General features: G+C 40.3%; 1 protein-coding gene across 1 annotated transcript in view; it reads left to right on the top strand.

The window, feature by feature from the left end:
- Nucleotides 1–24,345, top strand: part of TPH2 (tryptophan hydroxylase 2) — a 53,970-nt gene extending 29,625 nt beyond the window's left edge. Inside the window, exons 9-11 of the mRNA XM_061454780.1 lie at nucleotides 14,518–14,613; nucleotides 21,985–22,118; nucleotides 22,209–24,345. Coding sequence (XP_061310764.1) covers nucleotides 14,518–14,613; nucleotides 21,985–22,118; nucleotides 22,209–22,383 — 405 coding nt within the window. The 3' untranslated portion in view covers nucleotides 22,384–24,345. The remainder of the gene's footprint in view (nucleotides 1–14,517; nucleotides 14,614–21,984; nucleotides 22,119–22,208) is intronic.
- Nucleotides 24,346–26,936: the final 2,591 nt, after the last annotated feature.

The raw sequence follows: 26,936 nt of genomic DNA, 5'->3' as shown, positions 1-26,936 counted from the left end.
GAATACCTCCCCGGCTAGCCCGGGTCAGGCGCCCCGTCTTTGCTTCCTCACAGCTTCCCCTCCTCCCTGGCAGAGCATGAGCCTCACAGAGTCCTTGGTCAGGGTAAACATCACTTAGCAACAACCGAAAACATCGGCTTCACCAACACTGTTCTCAAGCTAGAAGTCAAAACACAGCACTGCACCAGTTAACACAAAGGAAAAACATGACTGCTACTGCTGAACCCAGGACACTGACCAAGGACTTTCTGAGCCTCATGCTCTGACAGGGAGGAGGGGAAGCCGGGAGGAAGCAGAGACAGGACACCTGACCCAAACTAGCCAAAGAGGTATTCCATACCACAGCATGTCATGCCCACTGTATAAACTGAGGGCAGTTACTCGGAAGGGCTGGGTCACTGCTTGTGTCAGGCTGGGTGTCAGTCGGCGGCTGGTGAGCGGTTGTATTCTCTTCCCTTGTTATTTCCCTATCATTATTATTATTGGTGGTAGCAGCAGTGGTTTGTGTTATACCTTAGTTACTGGACTGCTCTTATCTCAGCCTGTGGGAGTTACATTCTTTTGATTCTCCTCCCCATCCCTCTGGGAGCCAGGGGAGGAAAAGGGGGGAAGTGAGCAAGCAGCTGCGTGGCTCTGGGTTGCCGGCTGGGCTAAAACCACAACACCAGTGAGCAACAATAGCACAAGCATATTGGGTAACAACTACAGAAGTAATAGGAATAAAGGTTTAAATAAAGAAAATGGGGGAAGTTAAGGAGAAGTTTGGAATATATTGCTAGTGCTGTTCCTGAGTGCCCCAGTGCTTTCACTGATACATTGAAGGATAGAGATAATCCTAGGCTCTATGTAGATACCATTCATACTAACACTACTACACTTAGTTTTCTTTGGTCATAGCACATATATGTGAAACTCACTGCTAAAATGCATTCTTGTACAGTCCAGAACTGCGGAGCTCTCATGATGCTAAAGCTTTATTTATGTACTATAGAACATCCCATACTATGTTAAGAAGTATTCTCAGAGGAATATATAGGTGTTGAAACAAACTAACAAAGTAAATTTTATAATTTGCTCCTTTTTTTAATTGTGTTTGTTTACCTACTTCTGTATGATTCTGTAACACAGAGTGGTAATTATTTGAGTCATTTGCGCAAGTTGTGGAGGTCCTTCATCAGCATCACACAGGTATATGGGGAAGTGAAGGAGTTTAGCATGTGGCAACTCATTTCAGCCATGTCTAGGTCTTACTTAGGACTGAGGAAATGTCTGTGCTGTGTGTGCACAGCTGAAGGAGTTGGCTTTATCCATGCTTTACATGGAGCCAGAGCAGCTGAAGAATGCTGTGCAAAACCAGCTTTGGTGGCTGCAGGTAGGGGCTCTCTTGGGAGCAGCTTCCTGAATGCAGATGCCCAGTTATCTGGCTGGAACCTGCAGTGCTGTTAGGGTGGGCCAGCTCTAGGTTCCCCTTGCTCACGGATGTGCCACACTACACAGTACAACCATGGCTGCATCCCTGCACACCTAGCCCTCCCTTTGGGGGTCTGTGGGCCCATCAGGAGAAGAAAGCCAGGAGATTCTGCTTTCAGGCAGAATCCAAAGCAATTATGTGTAATGAAGAAAGTCCTTGAATCATGCACTTACCTTTTTATTGTGTGGAATATTTCAGTAAATAATTTTGCTTACAGAAGGGACATTCATACATGTAGCTACTATGCATAAGCCAAATACCATCTTACGGAAAGAGTCTTAAAATTCATGTCTGTACAAAGCTGAAAAGATACTAAATATTCACAACTATGCACTAAACTGCATTGTTTTAAATACTGGTTTAGGGACTGAGTGTACCACATGTGTTCAGTTTAATTCTCTGATCCAGCTTGTTCCTGGGTATTTTCTTTGTATGCACAGATAAAAGTATGGGAATAAGACAAAATATGCTTGGTATCCATGAAGAGCTATATATGCCTAGGGCTTAATTACTTAATGCTGCAGCTTTGGAAGTGGTTCTTGTGCCTGTTGTCATCTTTCTATCAAATTGCATCAAAGTGCTTGATGGAATATGGTCCCATAAATTTTTAATAGTGATATTTTTGGTGTGATCTACCATAATGATTTTGTAAGTATAGCTGAATTATCTATTTATAGGTCCAAGCCTGATGCTAAACATGACCAAGGGGAGGTTTGCCATTGCTTTCAATGAGTTTAGGTCTGTGGGCAAAATACTACCTTAATTTCCATGTATACAGCATCCAAAAGGTCAGTAGAATTGCTGTAAAATCAATGTTAATAATTTACTTGGCAAAACTTGTTATTTTGGAATATGGGTTTCTTCAGGGGAAGAATTGACTCCAGAGGACACATGACTGCAGTTTTGTCTCTTCCTCTGTCCAAACCAAGCTCATGTGGTACAGCATGCAATAAATTTTGTTAGCTACTTCTTAGAGCTGGGAGTCCTTCTGATGTTATTGTATAAAAGTTCTTTTTATTTGTTGACAATTTAGAAAGGAAAGCAAGTGCTCGGCCCGAGAGCACTGTTGAAGCCAAAGAGGGGCCTAGTGTCCATTAATTTTGATTGTTTTTGTTTGATTCTAGCTGTGACTGAAGTTGTTGCAGTGTGAGGTGGGGACAACATCAAGGTGACAGTGCCATTTCAGGCACACTTTGAACAAGTCCCCCACTCCCTTAATCTGTTTCTTAGATTCACTCTTACTTTGGGATTTTGCTTTTGCATCAGACAAAGCATTAGTTTTGGCAAGATAACCTTGTTTCATTTAGCATCGGTATGCTTTATATTTTCTGTAAGTTGTAAGAACTTTCTATAGATCATCATAGTGTCATTGATAAAGATGGTGTCTACTAATAGTGCTGAGTAGAACAGTTTGAATTCAGAGCTTTTTCAAGACATGATGGAAAGAGTGGGTATTCCCAGATTATCTTTTTTTCCCCCCATAAAACACTTTACTCTTTTTTCTAGTGGTTTTTCTCCCTCCTTTGAATCAGTAGACTGTAATTGTTACAGTTACAGAGTTTGACTGTAGAAAATGTCTAAATATATATTTGACAATACATTTTAAACTTCTAGAATGTAAACACCATTATAAGATAATTTTAATATTGAATAAACCCATTAGATTATGAGCAGATACATATTGCATATCTGCAATGAATTTAGGACCTATATGAGTACAGAGATCTTACATATCAGTTCAAGGTCACTAGTGACCATTTCAGAGTGATCTTCATGTCTTTACTTCTAGACCACAGTCTTGGACTTGGTTCAGTGAAGAGCTGTGATCTCTGCTCACAAGTACTTGCTCAGTATAACTTTTTTCTAACTTGCTGAATACCAGTTCATGTGATTTGCTTTGTGGTTACAGGCTTCTGTCAGGTAACTCAGTGGTGACTCAGTTGATTACTCTGTGGTTACTATAGATTCATTTTACGTGCCCTCACTGCTGAAAATTGGAGCACTACAAGGAGATACTCAGCTACTTGAAAAGGATTCTGTTTGGGGCCATGAAAACATTTTCAATTTGGATATATTTTTAGTATCAAAATTAATAGATACTTAAAATTCCCAGAGCTACTTTTCTTCTTTGATCTGCCTGTCAGCTTGACAGGAATAGAACTTACACTTTTGTGTCGATGCCTACTACCTTTTTTGGGGGGGTTTGTGCAAAGCAGGCTAAGCAAATGCATTAAGAGCTGTAAAGGGGACTCCCTTTGCATTTGTGTGATTAAACAAACATTGAGTTTAAATGCAGTGTTGCTGTTGGAAACTGTGATGTTTGAAAGCAAGTTTTATCTATTAAATCAATATTCAGTACATAGAAAATTAACTACTTGCATCTGTCTTAAATGTTTAGAAAATTAGTGTGGATGCTGTTATTTTTGGAATGAGCTACCCTTTTTGCTCCTTGTTGTGGTTTAAACCCAGTCAGGTAATTCGTTCGCTCACTTCCCCCCCTTTCTTGCCCTCCCCCAGCTCTCGGAGGGACGGAGAGGAGAATCAAAAGAATGCAACTCCCACGGGTTGAGATAAGAACAGTTTAGTAACTAAGGTATAACACAAATCACTACTGCTACCACCAGTGATAATAATGATAAAGGAAATAACAAGGGAACAGAATACAACACCTCACCACCCACTGACCGATAACTTGCCCCCCAAGCCCGACCAAGCTCCGACCGATACCTCCTCCAACCCTGCAGTCTCCCAGCCCTTCCGGCTAACTCCCAGTTACATCCTGGGCATGACGTGCTGTGGTATGGAATACCTCTTTGGTCAATTTGGGTCAGGTGTCCTGTCTCTGCTTCCTCCCGGCTTCCCCTCCCCCCTGGCAGAGCATGAGGCTCACAAAGTCCTTGGCCAAACCAAAACATCATTGTTATCAGCTCTGTTCCCGAGCTGAAAGTCAAAACACAGCACTGCACCAGCTACCAAGAAGGAGAAAAATGACTGCTACTGCTGAACCCAGGACACTCCTCAAAAATAAATTTGAAATGGATATGACTGTAAAGAAATAGTTCATTTTTTCCTTGAAATAAGAATTTTGTAACTTCAGTTCCAGTTGTCCCTGTCTCTTCAATGTGTTTCTGCCCCCGAATTTCAGGTCTTGCAAAAGTTCTGAGATCCTTCAAGCCCCAGGAGGCTGCTCCACTTTCTGAAGATGTGACTTCCTCCATTAGCAGATACATTAGGACTTTTGCTGCTGATCATGGACACAAGAACCTCATGTCCCTCATCAGCTAAAATGTCATGGGAGGCTCAGTGGCTCTTCTGCACCACTCCTCGCAGTGCAATTGCCATATGCAGTAATTGGCTTGACAATTACAGGGGGACACAGCCTGCTCCAGGGAATTGCATCATGAGAAGTGCCATATGCACCTGCTGCCTTACTTAGGGGAATGCCTGTTAGGGAGAGTACTGGGGCCTGTCTCCAGGCTGGCAAGGATAGTTATTAAAGAGGCCTCGCAGCCCGCAGTAATTAATTCTGACAGTGGACTGGGCAGTGTTTCTGTAAACTCTCTGCTTATAGAATGAGGATTGCCTGTACTGTGATATTGCTGCGCCTTTGGTTCTTTTTAATCTGTGAATTTACCTTACCAGTCTATCAAAAGCTTCTCCCAGGATAAGTGGAAGAGACTCCAGTGCCAGTTTTCCTCTTATGCCATTTTCTTAGAGCATTGCAGCATGTTCAAAAGGGCAGACTCTGCCTCCCTAGCCTAAAGTGGTATTTCAGGGAGTGTTGTAACTTATATCTTCTCTTCTGAGTCTCCCTCCAAGTTTGCTTGCTGGGAGGTTGATCCCTTTAGAGAGGAGGAAACTATGTTGAACCAGTGCTGAGGTCTATAGTTAACTGTGGGAAACGGGTCCTGAGGGCTGGCTTAGGCTTTTTGTAGAGATGCTGGCTCTGGATGCCAGAGGAAGAAAAGTGTCTGAGGTTGTTCTTGTCTGTTCTCTGGGTATTCTTCTAAGCAATTCAGTTCACAACTGGGGCAACAGTCTTAGAGTCAATGACTACTTAGAAAGTGGGAGTGTTCTCAGGTGAAGGAAAGCTAAATGATATCTTTTATGTGTACTGGTTCCAAATTCTGCTCTCACTTGGGTCATGCCCGACAGGCTGAGGAAGCTGGGGCTGTTCAGCCTGGAGAAGAGAAGGCTGCATGGAGACCTCATAGCAGCCTTCCAGTATCTGAAGGGGGCCTATAGGGATGCTGGAGAGGGACTCTTCATTAGAGACTGTAGTGATAGGACAAGGGGTAATGGGTTAAAACTTAAACAGGGGAAGTTTAGATTGGATATAAGAAGGAAATTCTTTCCTGTTAGGGTGGTGAGGCACTGGAATAGGTTGCCCAGGGAGGTTGTGAATGCTCCATTCCTGGCAGTGTTCAAGACCAGGTTGGACGAGGCTTTGGGTGATATGATTTAGCGTAAGGTGTCCCTGCCCACAGCAGGGGGGTTGGAACTAGATGATCTTAAGGTCCTTTCCAACCCTAACTATTCTATGATTCTATGCCAACCTGTCAGTCTTCAAGTCCTTAGCCCTCTGCTACATATAAATCATACTCTTCAAGCTGTAGCATAAGCCAAAAGGCTGAGGGAGCACTTCCAGGATGCCAGCCCTTGCCTATGTAGTGTATAAAATCAGGGTGGTACTTCCTTTGATGGTTTCTTAATGTAAAGTTCTCATTTGAAGGAGTAGCAGGACAAAGATGTGGAAAACAGGAACGGCAGATCCTGAAAAGACAGTCCCTGCTTGCAGACTGTGAATTGTGAAGGATCATAGTGGGTCGAGTGTGTCACATAAGGCAGCACAGACTGGAGAGTGTGGCTGGACAGCAGTGACATGTGTTTACTCTGCTTTTCTTTCTTTTCCTTTTTTGTTTCTTTTTAGTTTGACTTTCAGAGGACCCCATCTCTTGGAGTCCCAGCTAACATGTTGAAAGACCTAACTGTGCCTCTTATGTTAGCTCTCTTAGAATTGCTGAAATTTGAAGCAACAGCTTGAAAAGAAATGAGCAAATACTTCAGCTACTGTAGGGAGCGCTGAACATGAATTGATGTTACATATTGTAAAATAATGTGGAAAGGGAATGGCTCATTATTGCACATCATTTGTTCTTAATAACTCCATATGAAATTAATAAACCTTAAAACCCCAGGTCTTAGAAGTTGTTCAAGGTAAGAGTCAAATGACAGGGAAGGGGAAATAGTAAGGGTGAAGCATTAGGGCTTCAATGCCTTATGTTCAACAAGTGATTTAAGCAGCAGGTCATAGGTTTGATGGTCTCATCTCCTTAGCTGTGTGTTAAGCTTCAGCACTACTAGTTAATTATGTTTTAAAAAGCTAGGAGGTCTTTGACAGTGTTAAGCAAGTTGAGGCAAGTGTGCTTTTGTGGGATTGATATTTTTGTATCATCTCTTTGGCTCCTAGCTTTGGTGGAAGGGAATTGTTGCCTGGCCAGGAAACACCAGCGTTTTTACACAGAAAGAGTTCCTGCTTAACTGTAGAGGTTCTTGATTCTGTGTCTCCAAAGGCCTCCAAGGTTTTCATCTGAGGGGTGGACAGACATTGTCTTTGTGCAGAGCAAGCTGGAATTCAGATTATTTAGGAGCAGTTCAGACATGGAGCAGGGTATCCATTGGCTCTAACTCTGTGGGAGCTAAGTGGAGTGGCAGCAGCAGAAAGATCCCAGAAGTGCTTCATCCTCCATTTTCCCTGCCTGCTCTTCAGAGTAGCAAGAGGGCCTCCTTCATGTGAGAATGAGCAATAGAAAGATGCATTCTCTTGAGTGACAGAAAAATGTTAGTAAGGATGCCCTCCATATCTTATTCCAGAAGGTATATTGCACCTGCAAGGTGGGTGACTGCCATACACATTTTCTTGTCTTGGCTGAGCTCACCAATTTTGCAGGTACAGCTTTATTCCTTACCAATATCACTGTAGCATTTTGTTGCTTGAGGTATATTTTCTGTTTCCTTACAAACTCATGATGATAATTCTATTTTGGTTGCCATTACGAGTTTTTCTGCAGAAATTCCTGAAAAAAAGAAACATTTCATTTCAAACTATTCACAAGGGGTTAAGCCCCGCTGTGCTTGTTGTAGTGTGTGCCCTCTTTCCATATGCCAAGCCTCTGCATTAGAGGAACTTGTATGTAGTGATACTGTGTGCTATGGCTGTCAACAGAACTGTGAGGGCTGGTCTGCATCTATCCCTGAGTGCTCTAATAAGCGGCACCACATCTACTCAAATTTCTGTTTATAAAGAGATTGTTCCAAGTATTCATCCTTAGTGAAAGGTCTGAATGCAAAGCAGTCAGATGAGGAGAAAAGGAGAATATTATTAAATATATACACTTTGAAATCCCCAAAGGAAGCCTCATTTCAGTGAGCCTAAATACATTTCGAAGTGGCACACTAAACAAAATACTTCAGGAAGATAACTCAGAATAATTAAACTTTGTTTTCTTATTTGGAAGCGCTGTTGGCTGTGAGTAGGGTCACTGCCTTTGTTGGAGGTAGGCGAATCATCTATAATGAGGCTTAGCCATTGAATTTTACTTCTTTTCTGCTTTTGATCTATTCACAAGCTCATCATGAGATTTATTTGTTGTTCAGAAATCTCCCTGCTTTTCTACTCAATAATGTTCCCACATGAATAGCTGTCAAATAGCCTGCATTGCTTGATGTCTGGACTTTTAACGTTGGCTGTACTGGCTAGTTGCCTGGGTTACCTGTGTTATATCTATCTGTTTCTTGTAGTGGAGATTCTTGATACTACTCAGCAGGCTGTGTATTTTGAGTAATTCTAATGTGAAATGCCAGGTGTTTTTTTCAGTGACTATTGATGTGTTTAAGATAAGATTGAAAAATAAGCAACTATTGACAAGTTTATTTGCAACAGCTATGAAGAAAGAAAGCACAAACAAGGAGTCAACAGTATCTCTGAATCAACATTTGCTTGCAATTTGAACAACTTTTACAGAGAGGAAGAAAACACCATTAATTCTTAGGATTGGTTTCTAAAAATGGGATTTTTAGAGGTCCTTCAGTTGTACATAACTATGTTTTACAAGATAATTAATTACAAGTATATGTGAGATTTAATCTCTAGGTAAATAATTTTCGAGGCCTCTTAAAGAAAAAGGAATTATTCTTGCATATTGTGAACATACTTTGCATATTGTGAACATATTTGTGAAGCACAAATACAGGCTGGCCAGAGACAGGATTGAGAGCAGCCCTGAGAAGAAAGATTTGGGGTGTTGGTTGACAAGAAGCTCAACATGACCCAGCAGTGTGCACTTGCAGCCTAGAGGCCCAACCATATGGGAGAGTGGTGAGGCCCTGGCACAGGTCCCCCAGAGAAGCTGTAGCTGCCGCATCCCTGGCAGTGTTCAAGGCCAGGCTGGATGGGGCTTTGAACAACCAGGTCTGGTGGAAGGTGTCCCTCCCCATGACAGAGGGGTTAGAACTAGGTGATCCTTAAAGTCGCTTCCAGCCCAAACCATTATGGCTTTATGACGTAACATATATCTGAATCAAGAATGGTTCATTAAAAATCTTAAATACAATAGAATGAATGTAGAGATGTTTTCTGAAGTATATTTATTTGCCACTGGACTTGCAATTATTTACACGCATCAATAGTTGTGTTCATAGCAACTAATTTCATACATATGCGTAAAGTGATTGTGCTACTGTGTGTCAGTTTGGGGCTGTAGCACCATCCCATTACTGGTTCCTGTAGTGGTGAAGCATATCCTATCCATATGCTAAGGTTGCAGTCATGCAGTTACTCAATCTCGCTGCCTTTCCTCTCCTGACAGGGAGTGCAAGTGAATCAGGTCTTGACATGGTTGGTGTTCTCAGGACTCATGCTGACAACATCTTTAAAAAGTACTTTTAGAGAACAGATAAAATCTCAAGTTACACATGATGCTGAAACTTGCCAAGTGAACACAGATAATGGTCTCTATGCTATACCATAAGAAAACTAAGCAAAGTGGAATGGCTTGCAAGGCCCTTTTATGCTAGCAGATTTTGAACTACTGACTTTATGACCTTAGCACCCAAAACCCTGCACAAACTGTTTGCATGTGTCCCAGGAGGGAGATTCCCAATTACAGAATGGTGTGATGTGAGGAGTGATTTTCAAAGGCTTAGAAACCAGTAAGATGAAGAGAGTTCAACTTATCAGTCCTCTTCTCCTGCCTTTGAAAATGTCTAAACAGCCTTGAATAATTTATTATTATTCTTAGTCACTTTTTTTTTCTTTTTTGGTAGTCTAGTTTATAATGCAGGACAGTACCTGAACATGAAGAGCAGAGATTGTATCTACCTTGGAGACCAGCCTTGGACTTAGCCAGGGCTTTCCAGGTAGATAGTAGGACGACTGTCTGACTCTTACTATCACACATATATGGGACCAGACCAGGTGCCCCAGTATCTTGTCTCTGATACTTGCAAACTGCAGACATCTGGAGGACAGTGTAGACTGAAAGCCATATGGTAGAAATATTTTCCTGGTATGCTGCTTCAGTTGCTAATGACTTTTGCTTCAGGCAGTCTGGAGGAAGAGATCTGCTCTATTAGTAATTAATAGCCCTTAATAGGATTTTCTTCCGTTGATCCATTTAATAATTTTTGGACCTGTGTAGACAGTGTTTCATGCACTTGACAGTAAAGTATCTTTTGTATACTTTCATTAAATAAGAGAAATAAATTAAAATCATTTTGGTTACTGTCTTATGCTCCTGGCAGTCTTGGTCATTAGGATGATGTCTCATAGAATCGCAGAATGGTTTCATCTGGAAGGGACCTTAAGACCTTGTAGTTCCAACCCTGCTGCTATGGGCAGGCACACCTTCCACTAGATCAGGTTGCTCAAAGCCCCATGCAACCTGGCCTTGAACACTGCTAGGGATGGGGCAGTCACAACTTCTCTAGGCAACCTCTTCCAGTGATTCACCTCCCTCCCAGTAAAGAACTTCTGAATATCTAATCTAAATCTATGCTCTTTCAGTTTAAAGCCATTCTCCTTTGTCCTATCACTACATGCCCTTGTAAAAAGCTCCTCTCCAGATTTCTTGTAGGCGTCCTTTAGGAACTGGAAGGCTGCTCTAAAGTCTCCTCAGAGCCTTCTCTTCTCCAGGCTGAACAACCCCGAGTCTCTCAGCCTGTCTTCACTGCACAGGTGCTTCAGCCTCTGATCATCTTCATGGTCCTCCTCAGGACTTGCTTGAGCAGGTCCACATCCTTGTTGTGGACCCCAGAGCTGGATGTAGTGCTGCAGGTGGGGTCTTACGAGGGCAGAGTAGAGGGGCAGGATCACCTTCTTTGACCTGCTGGTCACACTTCTTTTGATGCAGCCCAGGATATGGTTGGCTTTCTGGGCTGCAAGTGCACACTGCTGCATCATGTTGAGCTTCTCATCAATCAGCACGCCCAAGTCCTTCTCCTCAGGGCTGGGGAGAGTCTCTTGTCTTAAAAATTCTTTTCAATCCTTTATTTGGCTCTTTGATTCTTCATCTTACTTTGCTGGTTTGGGTAATGGAGGTACATTTTAGGTGAAGGCTCTTCAAGAACTACAGAATTTTTACAACATCCTACTTCAAAAGCCTACCTGTAGGTAGCAAAGCCACACTTCATTCTAAAGATGAGGTGGAGCTGGGAGTAGGGGGGGACAACAGGATATTGTTGAAGGGCCATGTGCCTAGGGCTGCAGGTTGGGGAGTATACCAGAAACATGACTAAGATTTGAAATCAGAGTCTGTGTGCCCCATTTTGCTTGCATTCAGCATGTACTTGCATTCAGCAAGTAACCACATATAACAACAATAATAAGCTATTTGCCTTCAGGTGAGGCTTTAACAAATCTATTATTCTCAACAGCCATTTCTTTGTCCTGTCGTTCCCACTCCAGTGTCAGTTATAGTTATCTCATATAAAATACAGATTACCACAGTCAGTGTGGTTTACCGTACAAAGAGAGTGATTAAGTGGGTATTTCTGGGTCTGGTCTTATAAAACGTGTCTCTGTATAGTTAACATTCAACCTCATCAGGTGCCTCCGTGTTTGTAGACTTGAGAGCACAGCTTGCCAAAGCCTGCGGAGTCTTGTAAGGCACTGAGTGAGCCTGTGAGTAGAGGCAGGGGGGAATCGTGTGTTGCTGACTAATGATCTGAAGATGGCAGTATTGGGTGAGCTATCGCGTTTTCGTAGCTAAGCAGAGGTCTCTTAAATACAGAAATTGTAGTTGTTGCATATGGCAAATTTATCAAAAAATCAGCTTTTCATCTGAAGGGCTTTTCTTAATGCTGTAGCTTAATACCAGAAGTTAGTAGTAGGGAGATGTATTTTATCATCTGGTCATTTTGCATGCATTTTATTTGAGTTAGTTATCCTGAGAGTGCAAGTTTTATCAGTGCTGAAGATAGGCTGTCATCAGCGAGTGTTGGCTCATAAATATAATAATAGTATATTTTCTTATAATAGTAACAATTGTAATAATTTTTGAACTTAAGTAAAATAAAGCTCTCTTTGTGTGCTATGTGTCTATCAAGGAGGAACTGCCATTGAGGTCTCCCTCTGTCTTAAGCACACCCTACTCCATGGCAGCAAGGACTGCTCTCACCTTTGCCAGTGTTAGCTCTCTGCTTTCTGCCCCTTCATTCCCCAACAGTGCACCTCCTCAGGAGAGTGGAGATCATTTCTCTTCCCTCCCTCCACTGTTCCTATGGATTGCTAAGTGGGAATTCTCCTGTGGGCAGCCTGACATTGGTTTGGTCCTTCTCAGCCTGAGAAAGGTCTACAGTAAAAGTGTCCCACATTGAGGAACAAAGTCATGGCTGCTCTTACAGATCTATAACAGACAAATACCAGACCATGCCCTTTTTAGCTGCAGCTGGTTTTAAGAATGGAAGTGACCGTGATCACCACTGTATTTTATCAGGATCCCAGTCCTGCTGTGTATCTGTCAGGGTGCTCATGTTCAGAGCATAAGAACCACTACCTGGTGTGTTGTTTTAAGAGAGTTAATGGGAAATTCGAAGGTGTTAGTGGGATTTAAAGTGTAAAGCTGAGTGGTCCATTGCTGACAGTGCCGGCATGTACAGAAGCAGGACTGTAGGTAGCCTCCTGAAGGTTTTCCTGGCAAAATATTCAGGCAGGGAAGCTAACTTTGTACTCTTTTTGGCAGTAGGTCTCTCAGCTTCACTCATCATTCCTAGTGATGCCTTTGACATTTTGTGCACCTGGCTATTTGTCCCTGAGGTGTCTTTTTTAGAAACCAATTGTCTTGGCCTCCTTTTAAATGACGACACCAGCTCATTACATCTAATAAAATATTTTATAACAGTTTGCCTTTATCTGAGTCAAAAACAAGGCCAGTGGTAGAACTTTGATTTTTTTTTTTTTTTTTTATTGGCATTTTTTTCTGGTCAGAGTTGTGCTTTCACCTCCCCTAGTGTATATCTGTGCCTTTGCTGTGGTGGAATCTGACTCAAGGCATTTGAAGTCACCACAACCTTTTCTTCTTGCCAGCTGACTTAGCAGCTGTGGATTAGACACAGGGCTCATATTTTTATTCTTTTTTATCACACCCTTCTATATAGTGCCATGCTGCATGAATCACTAGCTCTACAGGAACTTTTATGAGGCAGAGAAATGACTCATTTGTCAATTTCTAAACATTTGTTGAACTTAAAAAAGCTGTTAATTTCTGCTCTTTTGCGTTTAGTATGATGCTCAACCTGGAAGAGTGGGGGTTTAAGAGGGAAATGGATGAAAAATAAGTAATCATGTTAGGATCCATTCTCAAGTAATTCAGAAAAACTAAAGACATAGTGCCAAATACTGGGTTCTTATCCTAAATTCGTATTTCCTGCAAAGACTTGTAAATCTGTTCGGTTCAGTGGAGTTATGTCCTTTTGCACAAAACCTGAAATTGTCAGGTAACGTAATAAGCACACATGTATATAGATCTGTGTGTATATATGCAATATATGTAATGTTTTTGTTCAAGTTAGAAATCAACTTCCTAAAACCTTCATATGTAGAAATAGTTACTAGCTTAATCTCAACTGTTTGATCTAACATCAAAAAGTAATCTTGATGTGTCATAGCAAAACCAAACTAAAACATGGTACCATAGGAGCAGAAGTGACTGTCTTCTTTTGCATTTAGCGGTCAGTGAGCTATCTGTGCTTCTTATGGTCTTCCTAGCATTTAACTTTGTTGGGTGGATACAGCAAAGTTAGTTACAGTACTGTTATGCCAGTTTAGCACCTCTCTTTCATAGTTCCTCATCAGTTCGTTATCAGATATGTTACCTGATTGAATGTAGACCTAAAGAACAATTGTAATGGATTGGTCAAGTGAACTTAGTCAACTGACTGTAATTTTCTTTCTGTAATTCAAGAAGCCAAGTGGCATATTAGTTCTTCATTTATGACAGTGTAAAATCAAGTGAAGCCTAAGGCCTTGGCTCAAGAAGGCCCTTAAACACATACATGTAAGTAAGTTAATTCTAACTCAAGAAAGTACTTCAATATGTGACACACTTTAAAGTGGCATCAGCTCGAGCTTAAAGCTGTGTGCTCTGAACTAGATCTCAGAGATATTCAGAGGCTTCTAGATAGGCAGACCAGCTACCTTGCAGGATTTTATTTTAAGTCACCTCATTTATTTCAGGAGGTTTCAAAAATCTCTGCAGATTACTATCAGTGCTTTTGATACCTAAATGATCTTGCTTGTCTGTTCCTAACTGGCCATTCCTGTGAACTGATTGGGTTCAGAAAAAAAGCAGAATCACACATTTTTGTGCAAAGCTCTGCTACTGCAGACCATGACATTTAAAGTACTTAGCAGTAACAACATACTTTATCTGAATTTATGTGAAAGACATGAAATTCTGAAGAAGTGGGGCAATCAAGCGAATATGGTACCAATTGTCATTGCTGAAGTGCCTGTTTGCAGCTGCACTATATGTATCTTTGTTTTGCAGTGCTATTTTTTTACAATTGAATTTGGCCTTTGCAAGCAAGAAGGACAGCTACGTGCTTATGGGGCAGGACTTCTGTCTTCTATTGGCGAATTAAAGGTATGTGTCCTTAAAGCAGAATCAACTTTTTTTTTTAATTCTTAACAAAATAATAGTTGGATGTAAATATTTTGACTTCCAAATAGCAGCTAAAGTTGTCAGGATAAAAAGCTTACTTTTAAAGTGTGATATTGACCTAAAAGCTTTGTTTGAAATATCAGCTGGCACTTGAAGCATGAAATGGATTTGTAAGGCCCAAAGTACCAAAGCAACTACAAACTACAGAACTAGTTTCTGTTTGAATTTGCATTTCTTGTAAAAGGAGGCTCGTAGGTTTTAAAGGTGAGTGTTTCTTGAGCTCTGAAAACTTTGTTTAGAAAAGAAGCATATAATTTTACAACATACAAAAAATGTTTTGAAATCATATGTGGTTCTGGTGTAAGTAATCCAGCGTATTTCAATTGATTCATTATTGATATTAAAAGAACAACATTTATTAGGGTCCTGATTCAGTAGTTTAATCATATTTAAAGTTAAGGAATGCATATGAACTCGTGCTAGATTTGAAGTACATGCCAGTGTGACAATACCTAGAGCCCTATTCTTATAAATGTGAAAGTGTTTAACCTTGCATGATGTGAGTAGTTGTAGTGGATCATTTGTTGCCTCTTTTTATGCCTAGAAAACATAGAGAACAAGCAAAAAGTATTTTGTCACAAGTCTAGTATTTTGGGGCATAATACATCTCTCTCTTGGGAAGATGGGAGGGAGGGAGAGGGAGTAGTTCCATCTTCTGGCACCTAAATGAACTCTTGGTGGCTTTTCAGGTAAAGATTTGGTTTTAGAAAGCATGTACAGAATAGTATATGTATACAGTATATGTATAATAGTATTTACAAACTGTTTTGCAATATATCTGCTGTTTATTTATGTTTAACTTCTCCCCACCCTCCTGCGCTGGCTTTTTTGGTGAACTACCTAGCAGTTTAATAGAAGGATCTCAGTCTCTTCTTTCATGTTTGTTTCACCTGTAACTGAGAATATTCATGGTGAAGCTCATTAGTCAAATTGCTATTCTTTCATTAGTAGAAAAAAGGTTGAAGAAAATTGCCTTCTCCAGTATTTTTCTTTGGTTGCATTACAGCTGCTCTAAGTTCATTGCGTACTTCAGCCACAGTGCTCTGTATTAGCCTAGTAATATTTTATACTCACGGTGCAAAGATGGTTAGATGCAGAGAGATGAATATGTCTCACTTCTTCTGGCCCTACAACATTCAGTGCTAAGCCCCAAACTCCGTGCAGGAGTCTGCAGAGAATCGGGTCTTTATTTAAACTAACAGTTACAGTCATTAGGTAATGACCCTGAAAGTACCTGTCACATCATTTACAAAATCTAAGGGCATAAAAGTGAGGAGATGAATAGTCAAGAATGAAATAAATCTTTTACCATCAATGTCATAAACAAACACATTATTCTTGTCAAGTCCGCATATTTTGTTACCTCGCATTTGTGATCCCAAATCTGTGTTCTTCACTCACCAGTAATCTCATAGTATAAATGCAAAGAATAATCCTTTTGAAAAGCAACGGCAAAAATTAAATAATGTGCCCACTAATGGACTATATTGATCTGCTTCAAAGGTATGGCCATATATCATAATAATTTTACCATAAATCAATAATATTATATACTTTTCTATTATTCTACATATATATTTCATACATGGGAAGTCAGAAGGGACTATTCGATCATCTGGTTTGACCTCTTGTGTATCGTAAGCTATTAAATTTCTCCAGATCTTGCATATACTGAGCATAGGGACTTAAGTTGGACATTTCAGTTATTGAGAAACTAAGGACTTGTGTGCTGCAGTCACAGAACAGCACCATACCACAAATAGCCAGTCTCCATGAAGAAAATGGTAAGGTGAAAAACGTCTGGGGCTGTGCTCCATGGTAGAAAATAAGGTAAAAGGTAAGGAAAAAAATGTAAAACACTACTAAGTTTTCTGCTAACATGACCATAGGGAAAGCTGTTTCTACACCAGAAACCTGGCAGTGAATGTGCTCTTCTTAACAAGATACATCGGGCAAATGCTTAGGAAGGAAAATATCTGGCTGCCCATGGGATTGGTGCACAGTCTTGCATCAAGCCGTACAAGTTTCTAATGTTTCCTGGGAAAGCAAACTCCCTTACTTCCACCTCCTCGCACCTATTGGGAGGGAAAATGTCTTCTTTAACCTGAAGGTGTCTGAAAGATAATGCTAATATAACAGACTTTGGTTGAGATCCTGATAATATCAATATCCTGATTCTAACTAAAATCCTCATGGATGGCAGGAACTGCTCTCAAAATGATAACAATACTGGATATTTCTGTGGTGAGTGGGGATGAATAGAAAACTGAGATTGCATGGTTATGAAATCTGACCCTCATGTGCAGATCCCATGCTTCTCACAGGAGTTGGAGTGAAGAAGCCCTTTCAGAAATAAATACTGCCATTCTTAAGACAACAGTGATTGTGAGCCTGTTGTCCAATCTATGAAGAAGTTCAAATACTTATTTATCCTTGCCACTAGGAAGGTAGATTTTGTGTCAGTGTTGAGTTTTGCTGCCTTGATTTTACAGGCATTTGATAATAACATGGTTTTGTCAGCCAGAAGAAAAGCTGTTCTCCAGCTGCCCACCCTATTAGCTCTCTTTTCAGTGCAACAATATTATTTAAAGGACGCAAAACAGTGCCTAATTTTATGGATAATTTTTAGAAATTTCTAGAAATAAATGACTTGCATTATTTGAAGGCTGGGAATGGCCTACAGTATTTGGGCCTTTCAGATGAATGAATGGCTTGTTCAGTCATCCCGGTTTCTATATTACATGTCTCCGGTCTGCAAATCTGGTAAACAACTTCAGCAACAAAGAACTATAGAAGCTAGAGAAATGTGGGCACCAGCCTATCAATATAGGATTTTCTTCAAGTCTTTTTCCTCACTCAATACTGAGACTTCAAATTTCAGAAACTGAAAAATGCAGCTCCTGATGTGCATGTTATGGAAGCATGAGGCAAAAAACTTTTAAAAGCACAACAAAATAAGGAGAAAGAGAAGATTAGAAGTGAAGCCTGGGGGGAAACAAATAGTACAGTAAGTAGTTATAAAATGTTCTGCCTAATATAGTCAGGTTAACTCTAGCTAATGCTATTACACAGTATATATTTGGGGCTTAGAGATAAGGCAGAAATAATGTACATTTCAATTATTAAAACTATTTCTAAAAAGCAGTACAAATGTCTTTGGAAACTTTAATCCATTTGCTTTGTATGATGCTCTCTTGAATTCTTTCATTAAAGGAGTCTCCTATTAACTTTAGTTGGCTGTAGATCAAGTCATATATCCCTGTTATATGCTTCTATATTTACCAGAGAGGTAGACTTCAGATCTTTCTGTATAGATTTTTAAAGTCAAATGTGATGTCCATATACGATGTCATATTTTGTTTTAATGATAATTTATGTTAAGGAGAGCCAGCATTAGCCTTCATAACCAAAATGATTCAAATAAAAGCTTTGACTCTGTTTTCTGAAGAGGATGAAGATGGTGGAGAAAACAGCTTCTGGATCCCAGGTGCTCATTTTAGTGGCCTTTTTAAATAGAGAGTCTTTCCCTTATTTGTCTAAACAATATAGAAAATTATACCGATGAAAAAAAAGAAAAAAATCTGGTAAAATCAGGACACTGTCAGATTTGCAACCTGTGTCGTAGATAATCAGAAAAACCTTTAAGAGCAGGTTTTCCAATACTCTGTTCCCGCCTTGAAATAATAAGGTAGTAAAATCAGTACTGGCACACAGACAACTTCTCATCTGTGTCCTTATTCTGCCCTCCTCTACTCCGCAGACAGTGCTGTATTTATAACTCATCTGAAGTTTTCTCCTTGCCAGCTGAAGATTTTTTTTTTTTTAATTTTTTTTGGTTTTTTTTTTTTGGGGGGGGGGGTAATGGGGGAGGGTGTTGGTGAAACTGGAAAACTCCAAGTTATATTATTACACTCAATTCTTTGTACTCAGAGGAGAAATTGCAAGACCAAGCTCTTCCTTCGTGTGTCAATGGTAGTGGTCACTTAGGAAGTGATTAATGGTTCTCGGCTCAGTGTAAATGCCTAGTGCCTTCTGAGATGCCCCAGTATATCTGACCAGCTCTCTCCAGCTGCCACTTTGGAAATGCATAAGTCTTCTTTAGGACTTGTGCTGTATCTTCCATCCCTATACAGATGCATCAAACATCCTGGGCCCTAGAGACCTGTGGTTAGGTACCTCAGTCGGTCTCAACCTTTGATCTAGAAGGTCATTGAGGCATTTCTTTAGTGCTGTGCTTATTTCCAATATGGCAGTTGTCTGATTCTTAAACTGTCTGGTTGTCTGATAGTGCTGCTTTTCCTGGGAATCAGGGATGATTCATTTGGAATTTTCACTCCAAACACTTGTTGCATGAACTGAATGAGAATCACCAATGGCCGTATTAGCACAAGCAGTACAGTTTGTATGAATGGGCCCTTAGAGACAGTTATAACAAATGCACAAGATGGTAAAATGCTCTGACCAAATGCTGTTTTCCTTATGATTGTTAACCTTGACATTTTTTTGGATAACTGAAGAGGTCTCCAATGGAGAAATCTGTATTGGATACTTGCTTATTTGAGTTCAACGAAGAACTGAATGTCCAACCAGAACATAAGTGAATAGCATGCATTAAAAAATATAGCTTGGAAGCTTTTAGACTCACCAGGTAGTTTTTCGTTGAGATTCTGTGCATCATAATGTTGAAAGTGCCAGACCTCTAGTTTGGCTTTGAAACAGTGTCCTGACCAACCTAGTTCACACCAGGCAGTTTATGTTCTATCTGAAGGTTTGTGTGCAGGTTCAGTTCAGTTTCTGAGCTCTGCCGTCTCTGGTGTCAGCATGTCAAGTCAATAGTAGACATCAGAGGCACTAGGCTGCAGGCTTTGAAAACATCTAGATTCACAGAGATGTTTCCCGTTGCTTTAGTAGGCATGCCAATGCCTGCTTGATGCAAGAGCCAAAAGACAGTATCCAAGAATGGAGATAGATAGGTATCTTGGGTGTGAATTCATCAGAATGTAGGCACTTCATTCCTAAACTGCATCCCTAAAAATAACTTATCGGTTGTCACCTAACTTTGAAGGCATGCCTGAGTCCTTACCCTCTGCTTCGAGGTTGTATGTTTCCTGGTTTCTGCACATCCCAGTCTCTGCAGAGTTGCTTTGTGAAGCAGCACCTCTGCCATGCGTAAACTGAACTGGGATCCAGAAAGTAGGAGTCATTTCATATACAAGATCTGAAGAGAATAACCAGAAGGGCTTTCTCAGAGCACATCCACTGTGATAAAGAATTAGCTTTTTCTTCTCTCTAAACTCTCCCTTTTTATAAAATCGGTGCTAAGTGACCAGAGCAGTTGTTCATGATGTAGGAGCCACAGGCTGAATCCTTTCTCACCTCTGATGTCTTATATCCCAAGGAGTAGGACTAGCCCAGCAGAGGCCATTAGTGAGTGAAGGAGAAGAGGGAATCACAACACTGTCACCCTTTCTGTTGAAGCTGTCACAGTATAGGAAAGAAACCATGAGCCAGAAGTGGTCACCTACTGATTTGGTTCCTAAGAAAATGTGACCCATATCACTCTCGATCCCCTGCACAGCGCATCACCCAGAGTTTTAAAACTGTGCTTTAGACATCTGAGGCATCAAGTCTCACCTGGAAGTATGAAGGCACCTTTAGAGGAGTTGTTTTTAGCTATAGTTAGCATCCCAGGTCATTTTAATTCCCAGTCAATAAAAACACATTCATTTTGGTAGAAGGAGGTAAATGCCTAAATTTACAGCCACTCAACCACATCATGGCTCTGAAGGGAGAAAGTGATGACAGATATAGAAAGCAGCCTATGGTGAGCCTGTTTCTGCAATCCATTTAGAAGAGGATGCTATTCAAGACGGGCCATTTTTTACTTTATTTTTTCAAACCTGTTTAACTGATGGCTGGCTAGAAACGGCAAACCTTGTGAGAAGGAAAAGATACATGTACTAAAGAAAGTAAATTCCCTGACATTTTAAGTTTTCGTACATTAATTTTTCATGTATTTATTTTTGGAGATAGAAGAGGTGGGAGGAAGAGGTTCTTGTTCCAGTTTTATGTCCTGTTATTTGGAGACTGCAGGTTGAGAGCTAGTGTGATATTTTCAGAGCCTTTCACAGGGATTTAGAAATGAGCTTAAGCAAAAGCTTGGATAAAAGGTGTGGTGAATACCTTAATATTAATACCTTACTCTGCTATAAAGAGTGTCCATGAAGAAAAAAAAGTAAAGAAATAAGAATCACCTTTGAACGTCAGGGATCTGCTCCCTCCCTGTCATTTCTCCATGGTTTTCATGTACATCTTCACTATGGGTATATATTAGAAGACTGAAAAAGGTTGAAAGTTGACCTAAATATGCTTTCTTTCCTTAGCTTATACTTCTATACAGAGCACTGAGAATGAAAATACATGTGCTCTAAAAATTAAGGTAGATCCAAAAGCTAATACAATTATTCAAGTAGAAAGGGGGGGCTAGAAAAAGATTGTGTTGGAAAACATCTCAGTACCTGATTCTCAGTTTTGGAACTTCTGCATCCTTTCTAGTGGTTTGTGCCTGTCACATGAAAAGAAAGGCTAACTGGAAATTTCTTCTCTGGGTAGCAGCATTTGATGCATCATCTGCCCATAGTCTGCTCTGTACTTATTTGTGCCTTTTTATTTAGTTATTTTTTTTTTCTTTACAGTACTATATAGAGCATTATTGCTCAGCAGTGCGTGGCAGAATGTAGTGCATATCATCAGCATGCAATATAAGTGGGCATTATTTAATTGGTTTTCAGATATATAGTTTCTTAAACTCACTGTTAGGAAAATAGTATATGATTTTGGCCTGGAAATGTAAAGCACAGATTATATTAATGGTTTGGTCAGGCTCAGTTCACCCACCAAGATGATCATCAGTTCTGCCAGTTAAGTGACATTTTGGGCATATACATATTTGTAGTTGTACAGATAAATTTTTAGGAATGATTATTTGATGACTTTCCTGTTTCCAGCTGAGGATTTATGTTTGTATGCCTACATGGCAGGTGAATTTCTAATCTCCTCTGTATTATTTTAATAATCATTTTTGGGGAAAAATTACTCTTGTAAAAAGAGCTTTTTTAAGTAACAAATGATTTATTCTGCTCAAACTGAAAAACCACTGTGTATGTAAAATGAGAGGCTATTAACTAAAGGGAAACACAGCACAGTGATATAAAAGCTATATATATGAACAGCTGTATAGATGCACAGCAGTATTGAAATGCAGTTTAAAAGATCCTCTTGTGTATTTTGCAGCATGCTCTCTCTGACAAGGCCAATGTGAAAACATTTGATCCAAAGACAACCTGTTTGCAAGAATGCCTTATCACTACCTTCCAGGAAGCTTACTTTGTTTCAGAAAGTTTTGAAGAAGCCAAAGAAAAGATGAGGTAAAATATTTCCCTTGACTCAAAAATCTAGTTTTCTCTTCTTTAGCAGTCAAAAAACCCCAGATATGTTAATTTTGTTTTTTCTTCCAGGGACTTTGCCAAATCAATCAATCGTCCCTTCTCTGTGTATTTCAATCCATATACACAAAGCATTGAGATTCTGAAGGATACCAGGAGTATAGAAAATGTTGTTCAGGACCTCCGCAGTGATCTGAACACTGTATGTGATGCTTTAAGCAAAATGAACAGATATTTGGGGATTTGATGTTTGTGGCACTGTAATTTGCTGTTAGTTGCTTTTTTCTGTAGCCAGTCTTGTAACATCACATGATACGGCTAACTTCTCAAACCTATCAATTTTCCCTTTGCAGCTTGGCCTATGGCTTGCATCATTGTGTAGCTCTGTCTGATTGTAATGTGCAGACAAACCAAGGCAATGCTAATTTGTAAATGCAACATGGAATGTGGCAAAATATAGTCATCAATTCCTCAATACAATGCCATGTAGAAGTACACCATTAAAAACTTACCCGGCAATGGTTTTGTTTCCATAAGATGTTTCACTTCAGTGTATAAGAAACAGTTGCTGAATTCATTGTCTTTTTCTTTATAATCCTTTTCCTCCCATAGGAATCCAGAAAGAAATAATTGCAACATTTTAATTTTCTTTATAAGAGAATCTGTATTTCTTTCTGTAGTGTGAAGACAATGTTTTGCCCATATATCTGTAACAGAACTGAGTGTCTCTTGTGACTGAACAATACAATTTATATACCAGTGCTGAGATCAGGAAGGCTATGTATCAGTACTAAAAGGTCCGTGGAGGTTACAGATTATGAGCTCTCACACCTGACAAATGTTCAACGTGGCTGAATAATTGCAACATAATAAAAAAAATGGAAAACCTCTGACAATTGGTGTAGCAAGGTAGTTCTAGTTCCTTCCTGTGTTACTGATGAGAGTCCTGAGCGTACTTCCTCTACAAGGGCCATATGGGAATAAGAGAAGTGCTTGTGTTAATTCTGGGTTGTTAGATGTGTATATAAAGCCCTTCTACATCATTGTGTGCCCTCTGCATTCCCTTGTCTTTTGAACATACTTCTCTTGCATTTCATGCATAATTTGCCTTTCCTCATTATGCCACAGTCAACCTTGACATGGCCATGCATGAATGGGTCTATGCTGTATCAGTATCAGCACATATAAAAGGGTGAATATGGAAGTTGTTATTTAATTACAGCCAAGACAATTATCAGTTAGTAGATTACTTGTGGGGTGATTAAATCATGGAGACACCCAAGCTGCCTAGTTTGTACCAGATGGATGCAGGTAATGCCTGAATTAATAAAGTCTAAGTTAGCAAGCTCTGACAGAAGTACAAGCTCTGTCTGGGGAGCATAGTGCAGAAATATTTGAGCTGGCTCTTATCTGGAAGCAATAATTATGCATGTCTTTCCTTTATCTGGGTTATTCTCTTCCCCTATTAGCCAAGATAATGGAGAGCTGGCTCTATTGTATAAACCCTTCTTAGTGGAAACCACATGGCTTATGCAGATCATGTCAGTATAGGTGACAGTGTTATAGCTTACATGCATGGAAAATAGGTATTTATTGAAGCTGCTCTCACAGCTGAAAGAGTCATGCAGATAGATACTCTTAATTGTTGCTAGCAATTTCAGCATAAAAAGAGCACCACTTGATAGTACCAGCATATCCTTAAATAAGAGGCAGATCTATAAGATAATTTTTCATTGGGAAATCTGCCACCTCCTCAAAGATAACTATGAGATAACAGAAAATGCTCTTTTCTCCCTATGATCCCTGCTACATTCCAACGCTGCTGTTAATAGGGTGTGGAAAAATCTAGTTTTAGATTTAACTGTGACTGCCGTTGGTACAGATGAAGAGCTGTTGAATTATCCCATGGGGATCAGCATGCCGGAGCAGTTTTTAACTTCCTGACGTTAGTGCTGACTCTGTTAGCTACCACTTATCACAGAGGAATTGCTGGCAACCTTGGCATGGAAGTTTGTCCTTTTTTTTTTTTTTTTCCCATGGAATCTGATAAACCCCTTTTAGCCCTTTCTGGAGAAAATGGACTGTATTGAGATTTGCTTTAAGTGGTCTGAAAAAATCATTGTACAAGGAATAGTAGATCTTACTCTGTTCAAGAACTAAGTATTGTTGCTTGCTTAAGTAAAATAAAGCTGCAATGAGTAACAAAGTTCCTAGCTTGCAAAGTTACTGCGGCTTTCCCTTTAATCAGAATAATGCAGGAAAAGTTGAAACATTTATAATATCTGGATTTATTCTTGACTTTTCTGAACAGCTTAAAATAAGAATTCCATAGCAGTAAAACAACAGAAGCATATCTTTGTTTTGTTTTGTGCTGTTACTAAGTAAATCTTATTATGGATTAGGGAGAAACCCTTGAAATCCAATAGTCATTTTAGGACTAATGATGGCAAGGAAACTGTCTACAATGAAGATATAATGTCAATGAAACAGAACATTGTCAAAGGATAATGGGCTCTTGCTGCTAGATATATGCTTAATCCAATGATTTTATTTCTATTATACAACATGATTAAAAATAAATTAAATATAATGGGCTAAGGAATAATAGTGACTTAGACAATTTCTCATTGTTTTTGCATAGTAAAGCTGCCTTCCTACAGGCTGTGGAGCAAACTGGCTTTGGGCTTCAGCCAGCCAGGAGCCAGGACTAGGAAGGAATGCTTTAAAAAGTGCACTATTGCACTTTTATGAATCAAATAGTTTCAGCTTAGCTGAAATTCATCTCTGTGGTTTTTATTAGCAAATTAAGATCAGCCATGCAGCAATCTCCTACGATGACAAGCTCATTTAGGCATAATGAGAGAATTATTGACAGTTATCAGATTATACTAATGTTTCATTTAAAATAGGCCATATTTATCTAAGGTGCTTGTTTAGCTGTAGTGAGCTGGACTCTGGAAATTGGACTTCTGGCTTAGACTCATTTATTTCCTGTGTAATTCTGAACTGATGCTTTATGGGTCTAAGATATATGCACTTGCTTTGCCTGCACAGAGTAAATGGGCCCAAGCTTAATGAATGTAAAGCATTGCAGTGTTTACTACCATGGAAAGTCTAAAATGAAAAACAACACTCTGAGACATGGCAGCAAATACAAATACCAACTTTCATTTGCAAACCAAGACATGGTTCATGCATTTCATTTCATTTGTTTGGTAGAGGGGATGGAGTGGGAAAGGTGTTAACACAATATATTGTGTTTTCCCTCTCTACTTTTTGAGGCCTGTTTAGAATCCTGTTTTATGTTCAGCCGTTCAGGACACTGTCACAAAGTAAGGTCTTTTCCTTTTTTTTTTTTTTTTGTTATTATATTGTAATGTAATGAAGAAAATTCCAGAAATTCACTGCACTATAAGGTATATTTATGGCTGCACTGTAATGGATTACCGAAGAAAGTTTCCTATCTTTGTAAAGGACAGCCTAGCTCAGAGAGCTAAAGCTGCTGAAGGGTTTCACCTACAGGCTGCTGGTACAAATCCAGCCCAGTCAGCAGTTACTGAAAGCTATCACCCACAAGCAGCAGCCTAGCTTCTGTGTGATGAGCTGGGAAGCTGGGATTGCTTAGTTTGGAGCAGAGGAGACTGAGGGGAGACATGATAACCTTTTTCAAACACATCAAAATAGCTGCAAAATGAAAGGGACAAACTATTCTCCGGCCTCAAGGGCTAATGGACTTACACTGCAGAAGAGGAGCATTAAGCTGTGTAATAGTGAAACATGGGGGATAGATTGTCTAGGAAGAACAGGTTAGGCTGCTATCTCTTAGGAATGATATTAGCACAGTCAGTCCCATCTTGAGACCAGGGGAGAGGCTATAGACAACTTGAAGTCCCTTAGAGCAACTGCTTGGAAAAGTCTTCAGCTTCCTTATGAAAAGACTCCAGCCAGCTCACAAGAACAGCAATGGTCAGCAGGCACCATGGCGGGGCATTGGGAGTTCACCTGCACTTCTCCCTCTTCCTTCAGGCATTGCCCAACACTAAAGAGTGGTTCTTCATCTTTCCATCTTCCCTTAGGGAATTAATAGAACCACAGAATGGTTTGGGTTGGAAGGGACCTTAAACGTTATCCAGTTCCAACCCCCCTGCCACAGGCAGGGACACCTTCCACTAGACCAGGTTGCCCAAAGCCCCATCCTACCTGACCTTGAACACTGCCAGGGATGGGGCAGCCACAGCTTCTCTGGGCAACCTGTGCCGGTGCCTCACCACCCTCATGGGAAAGAAGAACTTCTTCCTAATATCTAATTTAAATCCACCCTCTTTAAAGCCATTCCCCCTTCTTCGATCCCTACATGCCCTTGTAAAATGTCCCTTTCCAGATTCCTTGTACTGGAAGCTGCTCCAAGGTCTCCCCTGGGCCTTCCCTTTTCCAGGCTGGACAAATCCAACTCAGCCTGTCTTCGTAGCAGAGGTACTCTAGGCTCTGATCATATTCATGGCCCTCTTCTGGATGCACACAAGCAGGTCCATGTCCACGTCCTTCTCATTTTGGGGGCCCCAGAGCTGGAGGCAGTAGTGCAGGTGGGGTCTCACAAGAGCAGAGTAGAGGGGGAGGATCACCTCCCTCGACCTGCTGGTCACGCTCCTTTTGATGCAGCTCAGGAGAAAGTTGGCTTTCTGGGCTGTGAGCGCACACTGCTGCATCATGTTGAGCTGCTTCTTCAGAACTTCTGGAGTGTGACCAGCAGGTCAAAGGAGGTGATCCTGCCCCTTAACTCTGCTCTCGTGAGACCTCACT

Source organism: Pezoporus flaviventris, unplaced genomic scaffold (genome assembly GCF_033815535.1).
Source record: "Pezoporus flaviventris isolate CSIRO_AGI_PZ_B2104156 unplaced genomic scaffold, CSIRO_AGI_Pfla_v1 ptg000016l, whole genome shotgun sequence".
In the NCBI taxonomy this organism is placed as follows: domain Eukaryota; kingdom Metazoa; phylum Chordata; class Aves; order Psittaciformes; family Psittacidae; genus Pezoporus; species Pezoporus flaviventris.
Note: the sequence above shows the minus strand (reverse complement) of the source record. Positions and strands in the feature narration are given on the sequence as shown.